This window comes from Gigantopelta aegis, chromosome 4 (assembly GCF_016097555.1).
Source record: "Gigantopelta aegis isolate Gae_Host chromosome 4, Gae_host_genome, whole genome shotgun sequence".
NCBI lineage: Eukaryota > Metazoa > Mollusca > Gastropoda > Neomphalida > Peltospiridae > Gigantopelta > Gigantopelta aegis.
In genome coordinates, this window is record NC_054702.1 from 25,553,448 (window position 1) to 25,574,837 (window position 21,390).

Here is a 21,390-nt window from a genome sequence, read left to right on the forward strand (position 1 = left end):
AGCACGTGATTTGCACAAGTCATTAGGAGCCTCCGTAGACTGGCGGGTCGTGACTTACCGCCAGCGAGCCGGTACAGCCAGTAATTACATTCTCACCCAGTGTCCAAGTACAGACTAAGTTGTGTTAAAACAAAACTCACCACCTACATCCAGGTACAGACTTTGTTGTAAAACACAGGGGTGGAACACAACCCAGTGGGAAAGTGCTCGCTTGATGCACGGTCGGCTTGGGATCGATCACCGTCAGCGGGCCTATTGGGCTATTTCTCGTTCCAGCCAGTGCACCGCAACTGGTATATCAAAGGCCGTGGTATGTGCTATCCTTTCTGTGGGATGGTGCATATAAAAGATCCCTTGCTAATAATGGAAAAATGTAGCAGGTTTCCTCTCTTTGACCATATGTTTGACGTCCAATAGCCGATGATTACTAAATGAATGTGCTTTACTGGTGTTGTTAAAACAAAAGAAACTTATTTTTTTGTGTTAAACCAAAACTCGCCACCTACATGGCTGTCATGCCAAACAACAAAAAGTGATGAGTCAGCAATCTCCAGGATCAACTTGCCAGTATACCCTGTCCATGATTGGTATTTCTTTGTCAAAGATTGTGATACGTGCTGCTGTGTCTGTGAGAAAAGAAAGAAAGAAATGTTGTATTTAATGACACACTTGACACATATTAATTATGGTTATATATGATGTCAGAATTCTCACAAATCATAGCCAAAGCAATGATGATATTTTTTACCGCTGCGTGCACTTGATATTTTAATCTGTCATGATGCATGCAAAAAAGCTAAATTTTATGCCAAGGACAGCAACGTAAATGAAATGATTTGGTATTTTTGTCACATTCTATTGTCTTTGACCGCTGTGTTGAGTCTTTGAAAGTCTTTGAAAATAGCAGGTAAAAGTCTTTGAAATTTTTAGAATTGTTTTTGTCTTTACGTCGGTGGGCCCATTGCACTATTTCTCGCTCCAGTGCATTACGACTGGTATATCAAAGGCCGTGGTATGTGTTATTCTGTCTGTGGGATGGTGCATATAAAAGATCCCTTGCTGCTAATATATAAACAAAAAAAGAGTAGCCCATGAAGTGGCAACAGCAGGTTTCCTCTCTCAATATCTGTGTGGTCCTTAACCATATGTCCGACACTATATATAACCGTAAATAAAATACGTTGAGTGCGTCGTTAAATAAAACATTTTCCTTCCTTCCTAGTTTGGTATTTAAGGCTATGAACCCTGGAGGGGAGTGCTAGTCATCACTCACTTTGTTAGCGAAGACTATTAAAATAATTCCTGAGGCAGGAATGTGTGGTTTTTTCCATTTACTTTGTGGACCAAGTATTGCACTTTTTCAGGTCATTTAGCCATACTTTAAAAGGGCTGGGATGTCATTCAGTGATCATTAATTTCCTTTCCTTTTCCTTGTCCGAGACATCAGTTGAACTGCAATATCTCTAGCAGGACATGTCTGATGAGTAATAAATAAATATGTTCTACACCTCCACCTACCTGTCTCATCTTCCTCCATGAGTGCAGTCTCTGTGGACATTCCTGTATCCAGCTGACATCCTTGTTCTCTGGCGCTAATAGAAATAGTCTGAGCCACAGCACTATATAACTAACAATAATTTATTGCTGGTAGTACCACTCCCATTCTTTTTTGGCTTAACTCTACGGGACTTTCCAAATTCCATAGCACCATACCACCACCGCCTCTTACTGGCCTCGGTCGGACTGTTGGTGCTCCCTTGCACCAGCCAGTGCAGGTGGTGCCCCCCTCCAACCCACCAACCCCTTTTCTGTCCTGGACAGAAGAGCGGGCCCTGTGTCCAGGACAGGTGTGCACTACAACAGCTTGTTCTGAATGTGCACAATAAACACTCTGATCTGACCTGACCTGACCTGTAGTACCACTAGTAGCATCTTCACAAGCCAAGGTACCATTCCGTATAACTGCAGTGGTTATATGGAATGGTACCTTGGATTACAAAGATGCACTAGATGAGGAGGATATATAATTGGTGGTTACAAGAGCCTCCAATGTTGAGGATTTATGTCCAGTAGCTAATTTTTAAGACTGCATGATAATACAGTAAGTCATTCATCCTGTGCATTTCATGACTTACATTTCTGGTATCTACGATAATTAATCTTACAATAATCACACCCTTCACAAATGATTAATGTAAACTAACACTAATCAAGATTGCCAGATATTTAATCAATGAAGTGAACATTTTCTCATTGACATCTCAACACTTTGTATTGTGAAGATATTTTGACGATGTTAACACCATATAAAAACATTACATAATATTATGTATATAATATGGTTCAGATGATTTGAATAACATGTTCTTCATGTCTTTGTTGACAGTTATCTCTCATCCTGAGATTAAATATTCAGCAATCCTGATTAGTGTTAGTCTGTGTTTAACCGTCTGTGAAATGTAGGACTACCGCATTATACATGTATAGGGTTATCATAGATACCAGAAATAAAACATTTGTGAAAAGTGTGATTATTGTAAGAATATTATAGATACCAGAAATGCGAAGTGGAGCAGATAATTTTGTCATGCTCATATACCACGAATGTTTCGAGCATGTCCATCCCGGGTCCCGTCTCTGGATAGCCAGGGGCCCGACCCGGGACAGATTTACAATGCAGGAAATATTTTGTTAGAGATAGCTACACAATTGTAAAACATTGAACAGTCGCTAATCAATCTTCTGTTGACTAGAAATATTGATAATCAAGATTTTTAAAACAAAATGTTCCCTGCCATGTTACTGGTTTTAACTGCTGGAAGTAAATCCTCTCCACGTTCGTCATCATCCATAGAAACTGTGCAAATCCACACGAATTCGGAGTAGCTTATACATACAGGAAGGAAGGAAATGTTTTATTTAAAGACGCACTCAACACATTTTAGTTACAGTTACATGGCATCGGAAATGTGGTTAAGGACCACACGGATATTGAGGGAGGAAACCCACTGTCACCACTTCATGGGCTACTCTTTTTGATTAGCAGCAAGGGATGTTTTATATGCACCATCCCATAGACAGTTTTATGTTTTTAAGTTGAACTGAAAATTCCCACTTTGATATAAAGCAGCCCTCTACGTTATATTTTCCATCTTGGAGCCAGATGACGCCTACTTGTATTTTTATAAGGATAGTATGAAATGTTTGTCATCAAATGAAAACAAATTGTCGCAAAATGTCGAGGACTGTAAAACGACACTAAATTTTTCAGCAGTCATATCCATGGGTGTCAGAGGGTTCTGGAACACTAACCAAAAATTGCAAACCCCAAGGCAGAGAATTAAAAAAAAAGAGACAAAAAAAGAAAAAAAAAAAAAAGAAAAGAAAAGCATAACAAAGAATAAAGGTGTATCAGTTAACAAAACATGCATGAACTGAAGATGTTTTAATATGAAGAAGAACCTCATCCTACTTATAAACATGCAGATCATGCACTGCGGCAGTTTCTACAAGTGAATATCAGTAGTCGCCGATGATCGAGTACCCACAGCAGTGTGTCAAGAGCTTGTTACGGCCGACTGGTGACAGTTTCTCCGACATGCAATATCTAAGCCTTTGTTTAAGCTGCATTAAACAGCGTAATTAGCGATTGTACTGACAAACGACCACACTGTATCTATTTGGGAGACTAATAAGCCTGAGAGATGAGATCAATAGATATTCCGCGCAGTGCCCGTGTCAGTGAAGGCGAACTATATAGTCCATCCCTTTCTCCTGCAAAAATGTTTTTTGTTAATAATGTCAGTTTGGTTCGACATAAGAAGAAAAGTGAAACTGTTTTTGAAATAATAAAAAATTACTATTGTTGTGTGCAAGTTACAAAACAGTCGGCTCAGAAATAAATAACTTGTAGTAAATTCCATAGTATAAGGGAAAAAAGGCGTTCCCTGTGGGACAGACTATAGACACTTTCTTATAAACAAGGCTCACTAGCACGGCGTGTCAAAATTCCATAAACGCCCAAACGGTGCCGACAACAAGACCTTTACCGTACACTTGATTTATGGCAAATATTTGCCATTCATGATACCATCAGTGCAATTATTTGCATGAGCAAACTTGGACTTGATTTCTATTTCAGATAGGTGCCCACGATTACTCGGCCGGCTTTGGTCGGTAATTTCTCTCCCCAGTGTAGACATATTGCTTTTCTAATTGCTTCATTATTCCATGCATGGGGAATAGGGCTCAAGTGTTGATAAGGAGACCTTTCATTTTTACTCTCTGAAAATTTATTTTTTTTGGTCAAGGAAATGTATTATTTTCTCATTTTCGTTTTTTCTTTAAAATACGTGATCAGATGAACAAAGATTTATTTTATGAATATTTTTGACAAATGTCCTGATTGTTTAAGTTTTCAAATGTTGTTTATGATATGAAATAAATTTACTACGACGAAAGTCTAAACAATTTTGGCATGCCCATATCCATTCAAGGTTCAGGCATGCCCACCATGGGCCCCAACTGGCATGGCCAGCGGCAGATCCCATGGTGAAATACTTGATCAATAGAATACACATTTTCAGGCTCCTGAAAATTGCGAGAACGATAATTTTGTTCGTGTGTCAGTCACACAAATATAATTTTGCGTAACATATTTTTCGTTCACGTATTGAATTAAGGACGCCAGTTACATGGACATAAACGTGTTACACTGAAAGCAAATGGATTACCTGAATTTGTTTTTGCGTCATAAATAAATGGGTTTCACACATTTTCAGTTCTCAGAGGCCTGATTTTAAACGAAGATATGTCTAAAATTTAATGTAATGTTTCCCATATGTGTATGCCAAACACCAGGTTTACCACTCCAGTAGAACTGATTAAGTGGAAGGAAGGAAATGTTTTATTTAACAAGGTACTATTATTTTATTGTTATATGGCGTCAGACATATGGTTAAGGACCACACAGATATTGAGAGAGGAAATCCACTGTCGACACTTTATGGGCTTATTCTTTTTGATTAGCAGCAAGGGATCTTTTATATGCACCATCCCACAGACAGGATAGTACATACCACAGCTTTTATTACACCAGTTGTAGAGCACTGGCTGGAACGAGAAATAGCCTAGTGGGCCCACCGATGGGAATCGATCCTGGATGGATCGCCCGTCAGGCGAGCGCTGTACCACTGAGCTACGTCCCGCCCCCTCTGATTGAAAGGTGATGATGATCTACTGCAAGTTTACAATTTCTTCTTCTCAATTACTTGCTTGGAGAAGTCACTGAAGTGATTGTTGACAGAAAGTTACTGTTGAAATGTTTTGTGTGTGACATTATGTCCCATTTTGAAGAGTTTTTCAATTAGATGGCTTTCAGCAGATTTCCATGTAATTATTGAGACAAACTTACTTTTGGAATATTTTCTGTGACATTTCCATTTTGAAGAGTTATTTATTTACTCAAGTTTGAAATGTAAATTTAAAGTACTGAAAATTGAAGTTCATTTATTCCACATAATGTGCTTATACCTTTGCATTTGGGACAATAATATTATTATGAAAATGTCTGATTGAGTTCTAAAACAGTAATATAAAATTGTAAGCATGTTGAAAATATTTCTATTTTTAGATATTTGTAAGATTTTGGCTTAACAATTCCTTCAAAATGGTACCTTCTAATTAACACATTTTTGACTGGATTTCATTTTAAATATCACGGAGTAAAAGCAGCATTTTACTGGCCTCAGATTGTTTAAGAAAGACATCATAAGTTGATGTAATGATGTCATGAAGACAATTTCACTAGCTTTCAGATTGCTTAGTGAGACCATTGACCATGATCACTGGTAAGAAATATATAGAACAATGAGAAAATTAATATTGTGCCCATTGCAAATTGAAAAAGTCAGTCCTCCAAGAAATAAGTGAAAATGTATGTCCCAACAGATACAAAGATTGTGGTTGGAAACAAAGATATTGGAGACATTTTGGCACTGTAGTCCTAACACAGGGCTTCTAGAATGTTCATAAAATCCATTAGCCATGGGATCAGTGATTTAAAAAATTGACTAGCCACAGTTAAAAATTCACTAGCCCTACTTTAAGTTAATACAATTTTACAAATAGTAGTAATCGGATATGTCACCTAAAGAACATAAAAACACTAAGCTTGTGGGATGGGGGTGAGGGTGGGAGTAGGATATTCGTATTTGCAAAATAGACTTAAATGCAGCATTTGAGTGCGAGTGCGAATAATGTTTACATGCTCATATACCACTAGAGTTTCGAGCATGTCCGTCCCGGGGCCTGTCTCTGGATAGTCAGTGACTTGCTCTGGGACAGAAAAACAAAATTAAGGGGACAATTTTGAAATTTACATCCAAAAGTGGGCCTTTAAAATTTTGATGCGCATCTCTAATTAATATAATTAATAAAGAAAATTCTACTCATTAAATTTGGTCGCTAGATTAGATCGGGCAGTCAAAAAGAAAATAGATAGATAGATAACTAGTTTAACGTGTTCGTATACCACCAGGGCCCCGAACACGCCCATCCCAAGTCCAACCTCCGATAAGATCGGTGGCCTAACTTGGGATGGGGGTTGAAAATGGACAGAATTTTGAAATTAGTAAAAGAAATTAGTAGGATTAAAAAAAAAAAAAATGAATTGACTGCTCGGCCGAATATTTATATAATTTTGAGCATTTTAGAAGGACAGTCCAAAAATAAATCGGACTATTTAATAATATTATAAAAAAAGAAGTAATTTTGACATAAAATTTTGAATGGAGGTCTAAAAGTTTAAAGTCCGATCTATATGGTCCGGGCCAGGGGGGAGGGTAAGTTGGAGGTAGGCGGAATTTGGAATACAAATTTAGTAGTTAGGTCAAAGACCGAAAACCAAAATGAGCTACAAACATTTAAGTCCAAACAATAAAATTAGAGTGCTCGACCAAAAAGGTTTTAAGGTGATTTGAGCAATTTAGACGGGCTGCCAAAATAAACTGTGTTGGACTGTTTACAAAAAAATAAACATAAATTTTTTGAACTGTGGCCAAAAAGTTTTAAGTCCAACTAAGCCCCGAAAAGGAGGTTGCTGTCCTAGGTTAAGGTTGCGCAGCGACTCATGACGAGTTGATGGGCTGTTCGAAGTTGAAGTACGAGAGGTCTTTTTGTAGATTCCAGTAGCAGGACTTCATAACTTCCTGGTAATCTCCTTGTAAGACCATCTTGAGAACGCGGTGTAGTGATGTGTTGTCCATGATCGGATTAAGAAGTCCCTGTCGGAACAGCCCGTCCCGCTCCACCGTCACATACAACTTGGCCGAGTGTTTGGTTCCTTGGATCTGGTACTTCCCTTGGCGAGATGGAAGTTGGCACCACGATGAATCGCTCCACAGCCCGTTGATCTGTGTTTCTCGGTAAAGTCGCCCTGGATAGCTCCACGGTATTTCGCCGGCAGCTTGTCACACACGATCGTCCAAGGGGAGTGATCGGTGGGCGTAGACACGTTCCTCCTTTTGTGTTCACGTTGGACATCTGCCGTGGCAACAGCAATAACTGGAGGCGCTGGTGGACTGGCTGGTGGATCAATAATGATCACATGGCCGGTCTCCATCTCCGTGGGTGCTGGAACAGAAGGGACCGCCACTGTCAGTGGAGCTGACAGCTTTGGTACCCCCTGGGCCGCTCCTGGCGTAAGCTTCTGTCGAGTTGCTGATGGGGGCGATGAGGCAGAAGAGACCGCCCCCGGTGGTTTAGCCACCAGCTTTGGTCTCCCCTGAGTCGCTCCTGTCGGTCTCGCCTTCTGTCCCCCCTGAGTAGCCTTGGGTCGCCTCCTCCTTCCTCTACTTGGTGCGCGTTGAGGTTTGTCACTCCCATAAATGAGAGTGACAACTGCTGAGCTCCCATCGTGTTGAATGCGATACTTGGAGAGAACTCCAAGCTCACATAACACGGCCCCAAGCGTGGGGGGGGGGGGGGGGGGGGGGGAAGAGAAATCTGCATGAGCTGCGAACACAACTTCATAGTTCGGCTGCCTGGCAGCATTTGACAACTTTTTTTCTCTTTTTTTTTTCACTTACCGTTGGGCATGGCAATAGTAGTTATTTATCAGTCCAACATTCAATATCAACTAGCCATAGAAGTGGGACTACCATAATCTAGAATCCCTGCCTAACAAATAGACTGCAGTCTGTGATGATCATTTAAATATAGTGCATAAACAGTCCTCTTCATATTGCGACTGATGTGGTCACATATGTTACAATTGTTTTCATTTAGCGACTTAAACATACTATCTATATAAACGATAGAAGTAGGTGCCATCTGGCTCCTAGATGGAAAAGTTAATATAGAGGGCTGATAAAGACAACTTTTCCATTCTCCTTACTGCAGTGATTACATAAAGTGCTCAAATTGCATGTTTTTTTTGTTTTTTTTGTGGGTTTTTTTTTGTTTTTTAGGGGGGTTGGTTGGGTGTGTGTGTGTTTTTTGTGGTGATGGTGGTTTTTTTTCATTTTATTTTATTTTATTTATTTAGTTATTTAGTTAGTTAGTTAGTTATCCATCCATCTTGTATATGTATATTTTTTATTTATTTATTTAGTTATTTAGTTATTTAGTTATTTATCCATCTTGTGAAAAAGTGATGACCTTTTGGCCGACAAGTTATTATCTGGTGGACTATTGTCTGTGTACACCAGCAAACACTGAAACCGTTTTGTAGGACAATGCTTTTCCGATTCCTTTGTTACTTCACTATCTGGGGCAAGAATATTGATTGAATATTTAACAATATATGACTGACAAATTTACCACAGCGTAATTGTCACATACGCTGGTTTTTTGTTATGTTCATTTTCTGTTTCAAAGAATACCTTTGTCTGCCATAAAGAACTCAAGAGACTTACCGGAAATGACACCCATCAAGTCAACTTGCTAATGAGCATCCATCTTAATTCATTCAGACCTGCAGTCTACTGGCAGCATTATTATTCATATACCAGGCCATAGGATTTAAAATTTCATGGGAAACACTTTTTCAGTTCCATGCCTTGTGATCAAAGTGCAATAAACAGGAAATGAAAACAACATATGTAAAGTTCTGTATTTACTTCATACCTTCTTTTTTCTTTTTTTTTAACAAAAACTTTTTTTTTAATTTAACGTCAGTACCACACGTTCTTAAATCTATCAATAAATCCTCCTTTCATGGATTTTCTTGACGTTAAGAATCACACTCTGCGGCAATCTTGTGTAATGTTTCAAATACGACATGACGTAATTCGTAAATTACATACATGAAGTCAGTAACAAAAAGGTGCTAACAGCAGTAAAATTAAAAAGGGAATTCCCTATTTACAAGTTCCGGTCCAGATCGCACATACATGTATGTGTGATACATGATACATTTATCACATGGTTTGAAAATGTCTTTATCACTATAGTAAGATTGAATAGGTATGTAATATTATAAGACTCTTATCATATGTGGTCATGTGGGATAGAAAAAGTACACCCGAAGGCAACTCTGATGATGTGTTTGTTGTTGTGTGTTTTCAAACCAGCAAGGCAACTTTGATGATGTGTTTGTTGTTGTGTGTTTTCAAACCAGCAAGGCAACTCTGATGATGTGTTTGTTGTTGTGTGTGTTTTCAGACCAACAGGACCACTCTGATGATGTGTGTGTTGTGTGTTTTCAGACGAGCAGGGCCACTTTGATGATGTATGTGTTATTGTGTGTGTTTTCAGACCAACAGGACCACTTTGATGATGTGTGTGTGTTGTTGTGTGTTTTCAGACCAGCAGGGCCACTTTGATGATGTGTGTGTTGTTGTGTGTGTTTTCAGACCAACAGGACCACTCTGATAATGTGTGTTTTCAGACCAACAGGACCACTCTGATGATGTGTGTGTTGTTGTGTGTGTTTTCAGACCAACAGGACCACTTTGATGATGTGTGTGTTGTTGTGTGTGTTTTCAGACCAACAGGACCACTCTGATGATGTGTGTGTTGTGTGTGTTTTCAAACCAGCAAGGCAACTTTGATGATGTGTTTGTTGTTGTGTGTGTTTTCAGACCAACAGGACCACTCTGATGATGTATGTGTTGTTGTGTGTGTTTTCAGACCAACAGGACCACTCTGATGATGTGTGTGTTGTTGTGTGTTTTCAGACCAGCAGGGCCACTTTGATGATGTATGTGTTATTGTGTGTGTTTTCAGACCAGCAGGACCATGGTGGCGGTGACAGCAGCAGCAACACGGAGTCCGACACGGATGTGTCTGGGGAAGGGTGTGGCTCACCTCGCATGCAGAGGAAGCGGCGCCAGAAACACTTCCGCGCCGAGAAGGTCGACCGCAGCATCACGTTCCGCACACTCGACGAACTGCTGTATAATGACAACCTGCCGGAGGTATGTACACTGTTAAATAACTATAGTGAAACCCCTCAAAACCAGGCCCCTCTGTAAACTGCTGTATAACGACAACCTGCCGGAGGTACGTACACTGTTATTAAATAGAGGATATTAAATGAGCTACTATATACTTATTACATGAGAGACTTAAACTTGATAGTACATTGTAGTGATATTGATATTCTATTTATTACCTGAGGCTGAATGTATATTTTGTCCCCTGTTCTATGTGCCAATTATTTAGAAACATACTTTTTTACCCCAGCGGGCACTCATAACCGGGGAAATAAGAAACATAATTTCTCGCTGAGAAATTATTATGCATTGGTTTAATGTACAATATTATTGGACAATTTGATGCTTACAAATCATTGACTTTGCTGGTACTAAGTATGACGTCATCACAATTTGGCAAACATACACAATGACATGACATACTTTAAAGCATTTGCATTTATGTCTCTCAGGTTTTATTGTTAAATTTGTAAGAAAATTATATTTTAATACAATTCATAACAAATATTTTGACAGAAGAAATAGAAGTTTGGTTTTAAAAAATTGTCTGTGATCATGAATAAAATGCAGTTACAGCAATACTTAGAATAATCGATTCTATATAAATATAGTCATGATGAAAATGGAAGGTTCTTTATTAGGGTAATAAACAGAATAACAAACTCAGTACCAGTTATTATCAAATTTATGTCCCTCATAAAATTATTTGCAGTTGACACTCGTTAATTAAAGCTTGTGACACCAGAAAACTATTTCAGTCGGGACATAAATAACGATAATATATCGATAGGCCATGCATTTTGTTACAGGCTGCTAATGTAGCCATTGGCGACTGGTATGTACTGTTCTGCTATGGGACAGTGCTTATAAAAGATTACCTTTCAGCAGGAATAGCCAGTATAGACATGTCCCATCCCAGGGTTGGTCACTGGTGATGTCAGAGGCCAAGCTGGGATGGGCGTGCCTGAACTGTATGGATAGGGGCACGTTAACAGAGTTCCCGTTCCCAATATATACATGTATGTGTGGGAGTCAGGTTTGCTTACCCTTTCTTTTCTTCTGTCTCAGTGTGTGGAGGGCGTGACGTAAAAAAAACAAGAAAGAAATGTTTTATTTAACGACACACTCAACACATTTTATTTACGGTTACTTGGCGTCAGACATATGGTAAAGGACCACGCACATATTGAGAGAGGAAACCCGCTGTTGCCACTTCATGGACTACTCTTTTCGATTATCAGCAAGGGTTCTTTTATATGCACCATCCCACAGACAGGGTAGTACATACCACGTCTTTTGATATACCAGTCGTGGTGCACTGGCTGGAATGAGAAATAACCCAATGGGCCTACCGATGGGGATTGATCCCAGACCAACCACACATTGAGCGAGTACTTTGCCACTGAGCTACATCCCACCCCTGGGAGCTATCCCCGTCGTTGAGCTATTTATCACTCCAACCAGTGCACCATGACTGGTATATCAAAGGCTGTGATATGTGCTATCCTGTCTGTGGGATGGTGCCTATAAAAGACCCCTTGCTACTAATGGAAAAGAAAAAGTGTAGTGGGTTTTCTCTCTAAGACTATATTTCAAAATTACCAAATGTTTGACATCCAGTAGCCGATGATTAATAAATCAATGTGCTTTAGTGATATCATTAAACAAAACAAACACACTCTTTGTGTGTGTGTCCCTCCCTCCCTCTCTGTCACTGTCTTTCTTTCTCTGTCTCTGTCTCTGTCTTTCTCTTCTTCCCTCCCTCCCTCCCTCTCTCTCTCTCTCTCTCTCTCTCTCTCTCTCTCTCTCTCTCTCTCTCTCTCTCTCTCTCTCTCTCTCTCTCTCTCTCTCTCTCTCTCTTTCTCTCTTTCTCTCTGTGTCAGAAATAAATGCCTTTTTTTTTTAGAAAGCATGTGCCCTCGTTGAAAATCCTAGATTTTCCCTTGCAAAGATCTTAGTATGATAAGTGCTGTCATATAAAATTAAAATTTTCCATGATTTATTAATTGCATGTGGTTACATTGGGTTTATTTTGCAACCCTCTGCAACCAAGTCTTTCAATTATGTTATGTTTGACACCTAATACTAGTCCTAGCCGTTGTTTAAAAATATGCCGAGGTGTTATCATGTAAACATTCTTTTCGGTTTACTACAGTGCGATTGTGCTTCCATCAGACTTGTTCAAACTGCTTTGATTACTTTGTAATTACCACAGGCGGAGATGAAATAATCAGTTATTGTGTGTTTGTCATCTCTTTCAGCTTTTCGAATTCACTCCTATAGCACAGTTCTATTGGTTATGTACTTTATGAAATGTATTTTCATTGTAATAATATTTGATCTAATCGCTGTAAATGTTAGTTCACTTGTGAACTTATTTATTCGGATAATCACTTTAATGTTTGATTAATTGCATGAACATTTGCATCAACTGTTGCTCTGAGTGACCTATAGTTTTGTATTTCAAGATCAAAGCGATGTCTAAAAAGAAAAGAAATGTTACTTTAATTACTATTTTTGTCAAGTTGTTTTCTCCTTTTAAAGTATAATACAAGTTTACCTGTCATGAAAAAGGTAAATAATTTAATGTACAAAGAACATTTTTTAATCTGAAGAAAAACTCTAACAAACTGTTTACACAAATAACAGAAGGTATTATGCTAACTCTATATGAAAACACTTGCAAACGCTGTCCTCTCTAAAAATAATTACAATACAATACTTTAAAAACATTATTAAAGATTTAATTTTTCTGAGTAAACAAGGAATTTCCATGTTCTTTCAGATTTCTAAAACCGAAATCAGCTAGGATTATTTCAAGTCACAGCTACATGTATAGCAGCTTAAATAGACATGCATATTGACATTAAATAGACATGCATATTCACATTAAATAGACATGCACATTCACATTAAATAGACATGCACATTCACATTAAATAGACATGCATATTCACATTAAATAGACATGCACATTCACATTAAATAGACATGCACATTCACATTAAATAGACATGCACATTCACATTAAATAGACATGCATATTCACATTAAAAATCAACAACATACATGTGAATGTAAATGCACTCTGTGGACTACTTACTTTAGGATTTGATAATTGTGTATACAGTTCTTTGTGGTAGAATCAGTCTATTAACACTATTTGATACTGTGGTATTCACAATGTTGACATGCACCTGGTGTCTGTCTGTTGGTACATACATGTAGGTCATTGTTCCATGGATGTATTATATGCAATTAACTGTATTTGAAAATATTCTGATTAAATGTTGTTTTCATTATTCATTAGCAGGAATGGCGGTTGCTGCAAGACTGTTGAGTATTTAAATATATTGGTCAAATTTTACAAAGCCTGTTTCTGCTTTAATTACATAAAAATATGCTTTAACATCTGCATTTAAGCAAATCAGGCTTCGTAAGTTTGGTTCGTAATGTTTGCTTAATTGGTCTCTGAAATTACCTGACTACTATCATTAATAAAAGATCACGTCACCATCCTTGTGGCTTCTTGCAAAACTAATATTAAATATCTTGGGAATGTCAGCTAATAACACAGTTTTTAACTACCAGAGTAAGTTCAAACACAGTTGAGTGCAGTTTTAATCATCATCAAACAAGGTTAGTAATTTTATTTTGACTGCTAGCTTTTCAATTGATTTCATGGAATTCCCATATGGTCGTCCATAGAAAGCATATACATGTATATTAACCAAGCCCTAGCTGGCCATTGAGAATGTGTTACAAAATAGTAATATTAACAGAACAGAGAGACAGAGAGAGAGAGACAGAGACAGACAGAGACAGACCGACAGAGACAGACAGACAGAGGCAGGTAGAAAGACAGGGAGAGAGAGAGATTGTCTAGAATTGTTCCTGAATTTTTGACAGATTTGATCGTTTTCTTCTCAAAAACTGTTCTTGTATATATGGTGATGAAAAATCCATAAAAGCAAGATTTTTTGCTCCTTTTTTTTTCCTTTTCTTTTTCTTTTTCTTTTTTTTTTTGGGGGGGGGGGGAATGTAGTGTATTAAATTCTTAATAGCTTAAAAGTATATGCTAATGCTACATCATCTCTACCGGGTAAATGTAATTTGTATAAGCTAAGATTCAGGCACAGATTCGGGGGGTGGCGGTGCAGGGGTGAGCAGTATTTTGGTGGAGGATGATTTATATTTTATTTCATCCAATATAACCAAGTATAAATAACTGACATGTACACTTTTATTAAAACATAATTGAGAATATAAAAAACAATGTCTTTAAGATTCTAAACATTGGTGTGAGAATCTTTTCCAGGTTTTTAGATTGCACCAAAGTCAAGGTTGTAAGTGTGCCCAAAATACATATGTCCGAAATAGTAACACCCAAATCAAGTACAAACTTGCAGACTTAAACACAAATTAGGGGCGGGACGTAGCCCAGTGGTAAAGCGTCTGCTTGATGTGTGGTCAGTTTAGGATCGATCCCCATCAGTGGACCCATTGGGCTATTTCTCGTTCCAGCCAGTGCTCCACAGCTGGTGTAACAAAGGCCGTGGTATGTACCATCCTGTCTGTGGGATGGCGCATATAAAAGATCCCTTGATGCTAATTGAAAAGAGTAACCCATATAATGGCGACAGCAGGTTTTCTCTCTCAGTATCTGTGTGGTCCTTAACCATATGTCTGATGCCATATAACCATAAATAAAATGTGTTGAGTGCGTCGTTAAATAAAACCTTTCTTTTTTAAAAACAAATTCATCTCAAAACCACTGAAACGTTAAGCTTTAATTAGATTAAACTAACTTGAAGTGTATTTCTCATTATCCACGACTCCTCACCAGCTGTTACTAACATGACTGCACTTGAAAAACCTAGCTATGTTCAGAACGTACAACAAAACCTGTACTGTACTAATTAGTGATATCAAAACACCTGCTTTTCTATAAGGAAAATAAATGTTTGGCTATTTGACGTGGGTGTGTATGACAAAGCATTTCTTTGTTTGGTGGCAGAGATCTTGTATCTAGCTGTGTTTGATGGCAGGGAGCTTCTGTGTAGTGAGTCCCAAGGAGATGTGTTGGACATCTTGACATGTACTGCTAATTGTGTCCTAAGGATGCATTCTTAATGTGTAGCTTAATTGGAAATAGCGTCTAAATTTCTTGACTGATGCACTGAGGTCATGGCCTTACCTCAGCCATCTTCACAAGCCAAGGTAACCTTCTGTATGGTATACATTTTGATATTATAACTCTTAACACCCAATAACCAATGTGTATTTTTGTACTGGGGTGTTGTTAAACATTCATTCATTTATTTGATACTATAACTGTACAGAATGGTTCATGTACAGTGTATCTTGGCTTGCAAAGATGCACGTCACCATAGTGTAACATAATTTACTATAAATGCAAAATACAAGCACATGTTCAGTTTTAATAAAATTGTGTTTTATTAACTGTTATCGACAGTTATCATCACTTGCCTTTAGTCAACCCATTGTACCCCTTGTAAGCACTCACCACTATTATACTGACTTAGCTTTAGTTAGAAATTTTATGTATATAAAGTACCACAAACCTGAATTTTTTAAAGGTAGAAATCTGTAAAAAAAAAAAAAGAAGTAATAATAATAATAATTTGGTTGATTAAATTTGCAACTTTGCAAACATTCTTCTGAATGGAAAATTGTATTTGGTTTTAGAGCTATTAAGTAGTACCAGAATGGGTTTGGTGCTATGATGTATTAATTAGCAAATAAATTGTGGTGTAGGACTTGGGACACATTGTACCATATACTCAGACATGTATATCTGTTAAGTCCCCTACCAACTAGAGGCCATTCAAAAATATCAACCTTTTTATGAATGTACAAACTGTGGAGGGCTGGAACAGGGAGGTTAATGCCACTTAAATGTTGAGAAAAAAGTATCCATGGTAAATCAATATTTTTAAATATAATATCTATCATGGTAGTGGCTTGAAGGAGGTAATTCAAAAGCGACCCACTTTGTATGCTCATGGAAATGCTGTTAACTCTGAATAGCCCTGTATATAACACATAGCTGTGGTGATACATGTTTATGATGATTTTACTGGTAGATTGTGGTTCATTCATTGAACACCCCTGTATATAACACATAGCTGTGGTGATGTGTGATGATTTTACTGGTAGATTGTGGATCATTCATTGAATATCCATGTATATAACACATAGCCGTGGTGATGTGTGATGATTTTACTGGTAGATTGTGGATCATTCATTGAATATCCGTGTATATAACACATAGCTGTGGTTATACATGTATGTGATGATTTTACTGGTAGATTGTGGATCATTCATTGAACATCCCTCTATATAGCATATAGCCGTGGTGATAATGTATGTGATAATTTTACTGGTAGATTGTGGATCATTCATTGAACATCCCTCTATATAACACATAGCCGTGGTGATACATGTATGTGATAATTTTACTGGTAGATTGTGGATCATTCACTGAACATCCCTCTATATAACACATAGCCGTGGTGATACATGTATGTGATAATTTTACTGGTAGATTGTGGATCATTCATTGAACATCCCTCTATATAACACATAGCCGTGGTGATACATGTATGTGATAATTTTACTGGTAGATTGTGGATCATTCATTGAACATCCCTCTATATAACATATAGCCGTGGTGATAATGTATGTGATAATTTTACTGGTAGATTGTGGATCATTCAATGAACATCCCTCTATATAACATATAGCCGTGGTGATACATGTATGTGATAATTTTACTGGTAGATTGTGGATCATTCACTGAACATCCCTCTATATAACATATAGCCGTGGTGATACATGTATGTGATGATTTTACTGGTAGATTGTGGATCATTCATTGAACATCCCTCTATATAACACTTAGCCGTGGTGATAATGTATGTGATAATTTTACTGGTAGATTGTGGATCATTCATTGAACATCCCTCTATATAACATATAGCCGTGGTGATACATGTATGTGATAATTTTACTGGTAGATTGTGGATCATTCACTGAACTTCCCTCTATATAACACATAGATCTGGTGATGTGTGATCATTTTACTGGTAGATTGTGGATCATTCACTGAACATCTCTGTATATAACACATAGCTGTGGTGATGTGTGATCATTTTATCAGTATAGATTGTGGATCATTCATTGAATATCCCTGTATATAACACAGCTGTGGTGATGTGTGATCATTTTACCAGTATAGATTGTGGATCATTCATTGAATATCCCTGTATATAACACAGCTGTGGTGATGTGTGATCATTTTACCAGTATAGATTGTGGATCATTCATTGGATGAGACTGAGTGATTGTCTGATATTAATCTTACACACAGGTCAAAGGTTTTAAGATGCAGCCATCGCTCAAGTTTTATTTGTTATATACACTGACACCGGTTCCACAAATAGACGAGTGCTATTGATATTTAGCTGCCTTTTCTGAACATTAATTGAATCATACTTGTATCATATTCAGTGTCCCATTTTACATTCTGGTCTAGTGTTGTTCCTTGATCACTGTGATGCATGGGTAACAACATTCTGGTTAAGTTTTCTTCCATTGGACCGGTAAATGCAGAACACAGTTTGTTTTGGGAAAAATTAATTAATTTTGGAAGCATGAATTGATCTGTGATAAAAAGTCATGAATTCTGTATAAATGTGTTGTTTCTCTCAAGTTTAGAATTGCTTGTTTGTGGTGGTGTTGGTGTTGGGAAGTCTTGACATCAGTTCATTGTACAGTTTTTGAAGGAACCAAGATTGTATGATGTTTAAAATAAACCTAAATAATTGTGATCTTTTTATAAACCACAGCTTCATACACTGGGTTTATAAGGGTCTGACCATGAAGTATTTGTATTACCAATTATTAATTGATTCATATACCTTTTCTTTTTATTTTATTGCTGTCATCAGTTTAGTTTTATTCTATAAATAACTAAATTAATAAATAAATAAATATTTTTTAAACATACTACAAATCCAGTGAGCAATTATACATGTAGTGTAAACCATGTAATCGACCAATGTCATTGTATTGCCATCGCTCCAGCCAGTGCACCACGACTGGTACATCAAAAGCCGTGGTATTGCTATCCTGTCTGTGGCAGGGTTCGCACAGGCCTGGAAAAGTCCTTGAATTTTGACGTAGTACTTGAAAAGTACTGGAATTTTGCAAATTCAGAAAAAGGTCCTGGAAAAGTACTGGAATTTCATTAAAAACTACTTGAAAATTGCCGAAATGTACTTGACTTTTTTTTACAAGCAGAATGTCTCTCTTACTGATTAAATTCTGGAAAAAATAATAAGTATTTGCTGACGTATTTCTCGGGTATTTGTCATAATCAAAACCCGGAAGTGATATGTGTTGCTGCCGATATAGATAGACTGGCATACAAGTCCTTGTTGCGCTTGCTATATGCACCACAGTGTGAAGATTAAAGTAGACTGGGCTGCTGTTACTGGAAACAGTGCATTACTAATATTCGAACCGGTTTATGAGCGAGACAGGTAACCAGTCGTGTGCTGGAAAACGGTCAGCTGTAGTTAACTAGTGATGTGTGTGTGTTAAACTGCTTGTAACATTGTGCCAAAGTCTACTTGAAAAATTGAAAAATATACTTGAAAAGTACTTGAAAAGTACTGGAATTTCTGTTCACCAGGTCTGTATGAACCATGTGTGAGATGGTGCATATAAAAGATCCCTTGCTGCTAATCAAAAAGAGTAGCCCATGAAGTGGTGACCATGGGTTTCCTCCCTCAATATCTGTGTGGTCCTTAACCATATGTCAGACACATAAAATACATAAAATGTGTTGAGTGCGCTGTTAAATAAAACATTTTCTTTGTATTGCCAAGTCACAGTGATCACTACAGTGGGGTAATATTTTTATAATGCCGTTAACACCAAACCTCATCATAATGTGAATAACAGCAAGTGCTCTCACGATTATTTCACCAATATTTTCACACATTCCACCGGTATACAATGTCGGCCATGATGATATGATTTTGCAGTGATGGATGTTCTCACGGGGATTCTTCTCACAGCTCCGTTACCATTATACTAATTAGTACACACAGTCCTGACAGTTTATATTCCCAGTGTGGTCAAGTCTTGGAGCTGTGGCCTCAGAGGAACGCAGATTAAACTGTCAGCTTTTTATAAGGCTGGTACGGTACATGGTATGACAGTACAGTATACCAGCAAACCCATGCAGTGCCCTAGAGTACTCTAGCTTAAGCCTACTTGGTGACAGTAATTTTGGTCCTCTACTGGTCAAAACAGAGGGAACTATAGGTTTCTTGTCTGTCCTTCTGTCTGTCTGTTCTTCTATCTGTCTGTCTGTTTTTCCCTCTGTATGTCTGTCTGTCTGTCTGTCTGTTTGTCTGTCTGTCCATCCGTCTGTCCTTCTTTCAGTCCGTCTGTCCTGTCAGTCCGTCTGTCCTGTCAGTCCGTCTGTCCTTCTGTCTGTCTGTCCTTCTATTTGTCTGTCTGTCCTTCTGTCTGTCTGTCTGTCTGTCTGTCTGTCTGTCTGTCCTTCTGTCTGTATGTCTGTCCTTCTGTTTGTCTGTCTGTCTCTGTCTCTCCGTCTGTCCGACCACCTGAAAGCCCTCCCACCCATCTGTATGTCTGTCTGTTTGTCTCATTTATATTTTTCCCAGATGGGTTTTTTCACAATGCCTTAAGATATTGAGCTGAAATTTTGTGTATACATGTATCTTTACCATGTACTGTTACAGATCAAGTTTGACTTTCATGGCGATTTACTTATTTTTTACAGAGTTATGGCCCTTGAACTTAGAAGATATGAAAATCTGTTTTTCATACTGCAAGACATTGAGATGAAATTGTGCATATAGTTTTATCATGTACTGTTACAGATCAAGTTTGTCTTTTATGGCGATTTACCCATTTTTGGCCCTTGAACTTAGAAGATACAGACAGTTGTTGGGCCCGGTAGGGGACATGTGTTGCTTTAGCAGTATTCTCAGAATACTGGTTTTTCCCCCACTTTATGAGTTGTGTGCTAAACAGAAAGAAGGAAACTGTCAGAAAAGAAACACAATTGGATGGGAAAAAAGAAACACAATTGGATGGGAAAAAAGAAAACGTGAAAACAATAAACCAATATTCCTACTTTATAAATAAATATTTAAAAAACACATAATTCACACATTTATCATATGATTGTATTGATAAAATCATCACATGAAATACACATTTATGAAAACTACATTAAATATAGCACAATGCAATAACAAACAATATATATTATTTATATATTTTAAAAACAAGTGGCATCAGCCTCTGATATGTAGAAATATGTTCATATTTATATATAGTCTAGTAACTTCTTTTAATTTACTGTGCCATATTATAGCTTAAATGATCAGTTAAACAGAAATCAATATCCGTGGTAAGTCAAATGTAAGCAGGCAAATAAATATTTAATAAATATTTAAATTGGGCATCCAGATTGGTCTTTTGTGTGACAGTTTGTGGACATTTTTTGACAAATCCGTCATACTGATCATATTAAACTTTTATAACATTTATATGACATTCATTTAATATAAATAAATATAAATTGCTGCCGGTACGAGAAATAAAATATTACGTCATATCAATCAAAAGAAAACTGGAGAACATACTCTCTCACATACAGTACTAATTAAAAAAAATATTGTCTTTAAAATAATTTTAACATGCATTATTAATGTGAAATTAGCATATATGAAGAGTTTCTTTCTTTCCATTTTTTCTTTTTCTGTTTCTATCTTTCCTACAATCATGTTGTGTACAATTACCATCATAGGTGGAGATTTAAAAGAATGTTTTTTTTGTTTTTGTTTTTTAACTTCTTCTTTAAGCAATGTTTTGGAGTGTCCTGTAG

General features: G+C 37.4%; 1 protein-coding gene across 4 annotated transcripts in view; it reads left to right on the forward strand.

Annotated features, from left to right (window-relative positions):
* Window positions 1-21,390, forward strand: part of LOC121370263 (tubby-related protein 4-like) — a 150,173-nt gene that overhangs the window by 82,288 nt on the left and 46,495 nt on the right. For all 4 annotated transcript variants that reach the window (XM_041495390.1, XM_041495392.1, XM_041495393.1 and 1 more), the window contains one exon: window positions 10,228-10,418. In XM_041495390.1, the coding sequence (XP_041351324.1) occupies window positions 10,228-10,418 (191 nt within the window). The remainder of the gene's footprint in view (window positions 1-10,227; window positions 10,419-21,390) is intronic.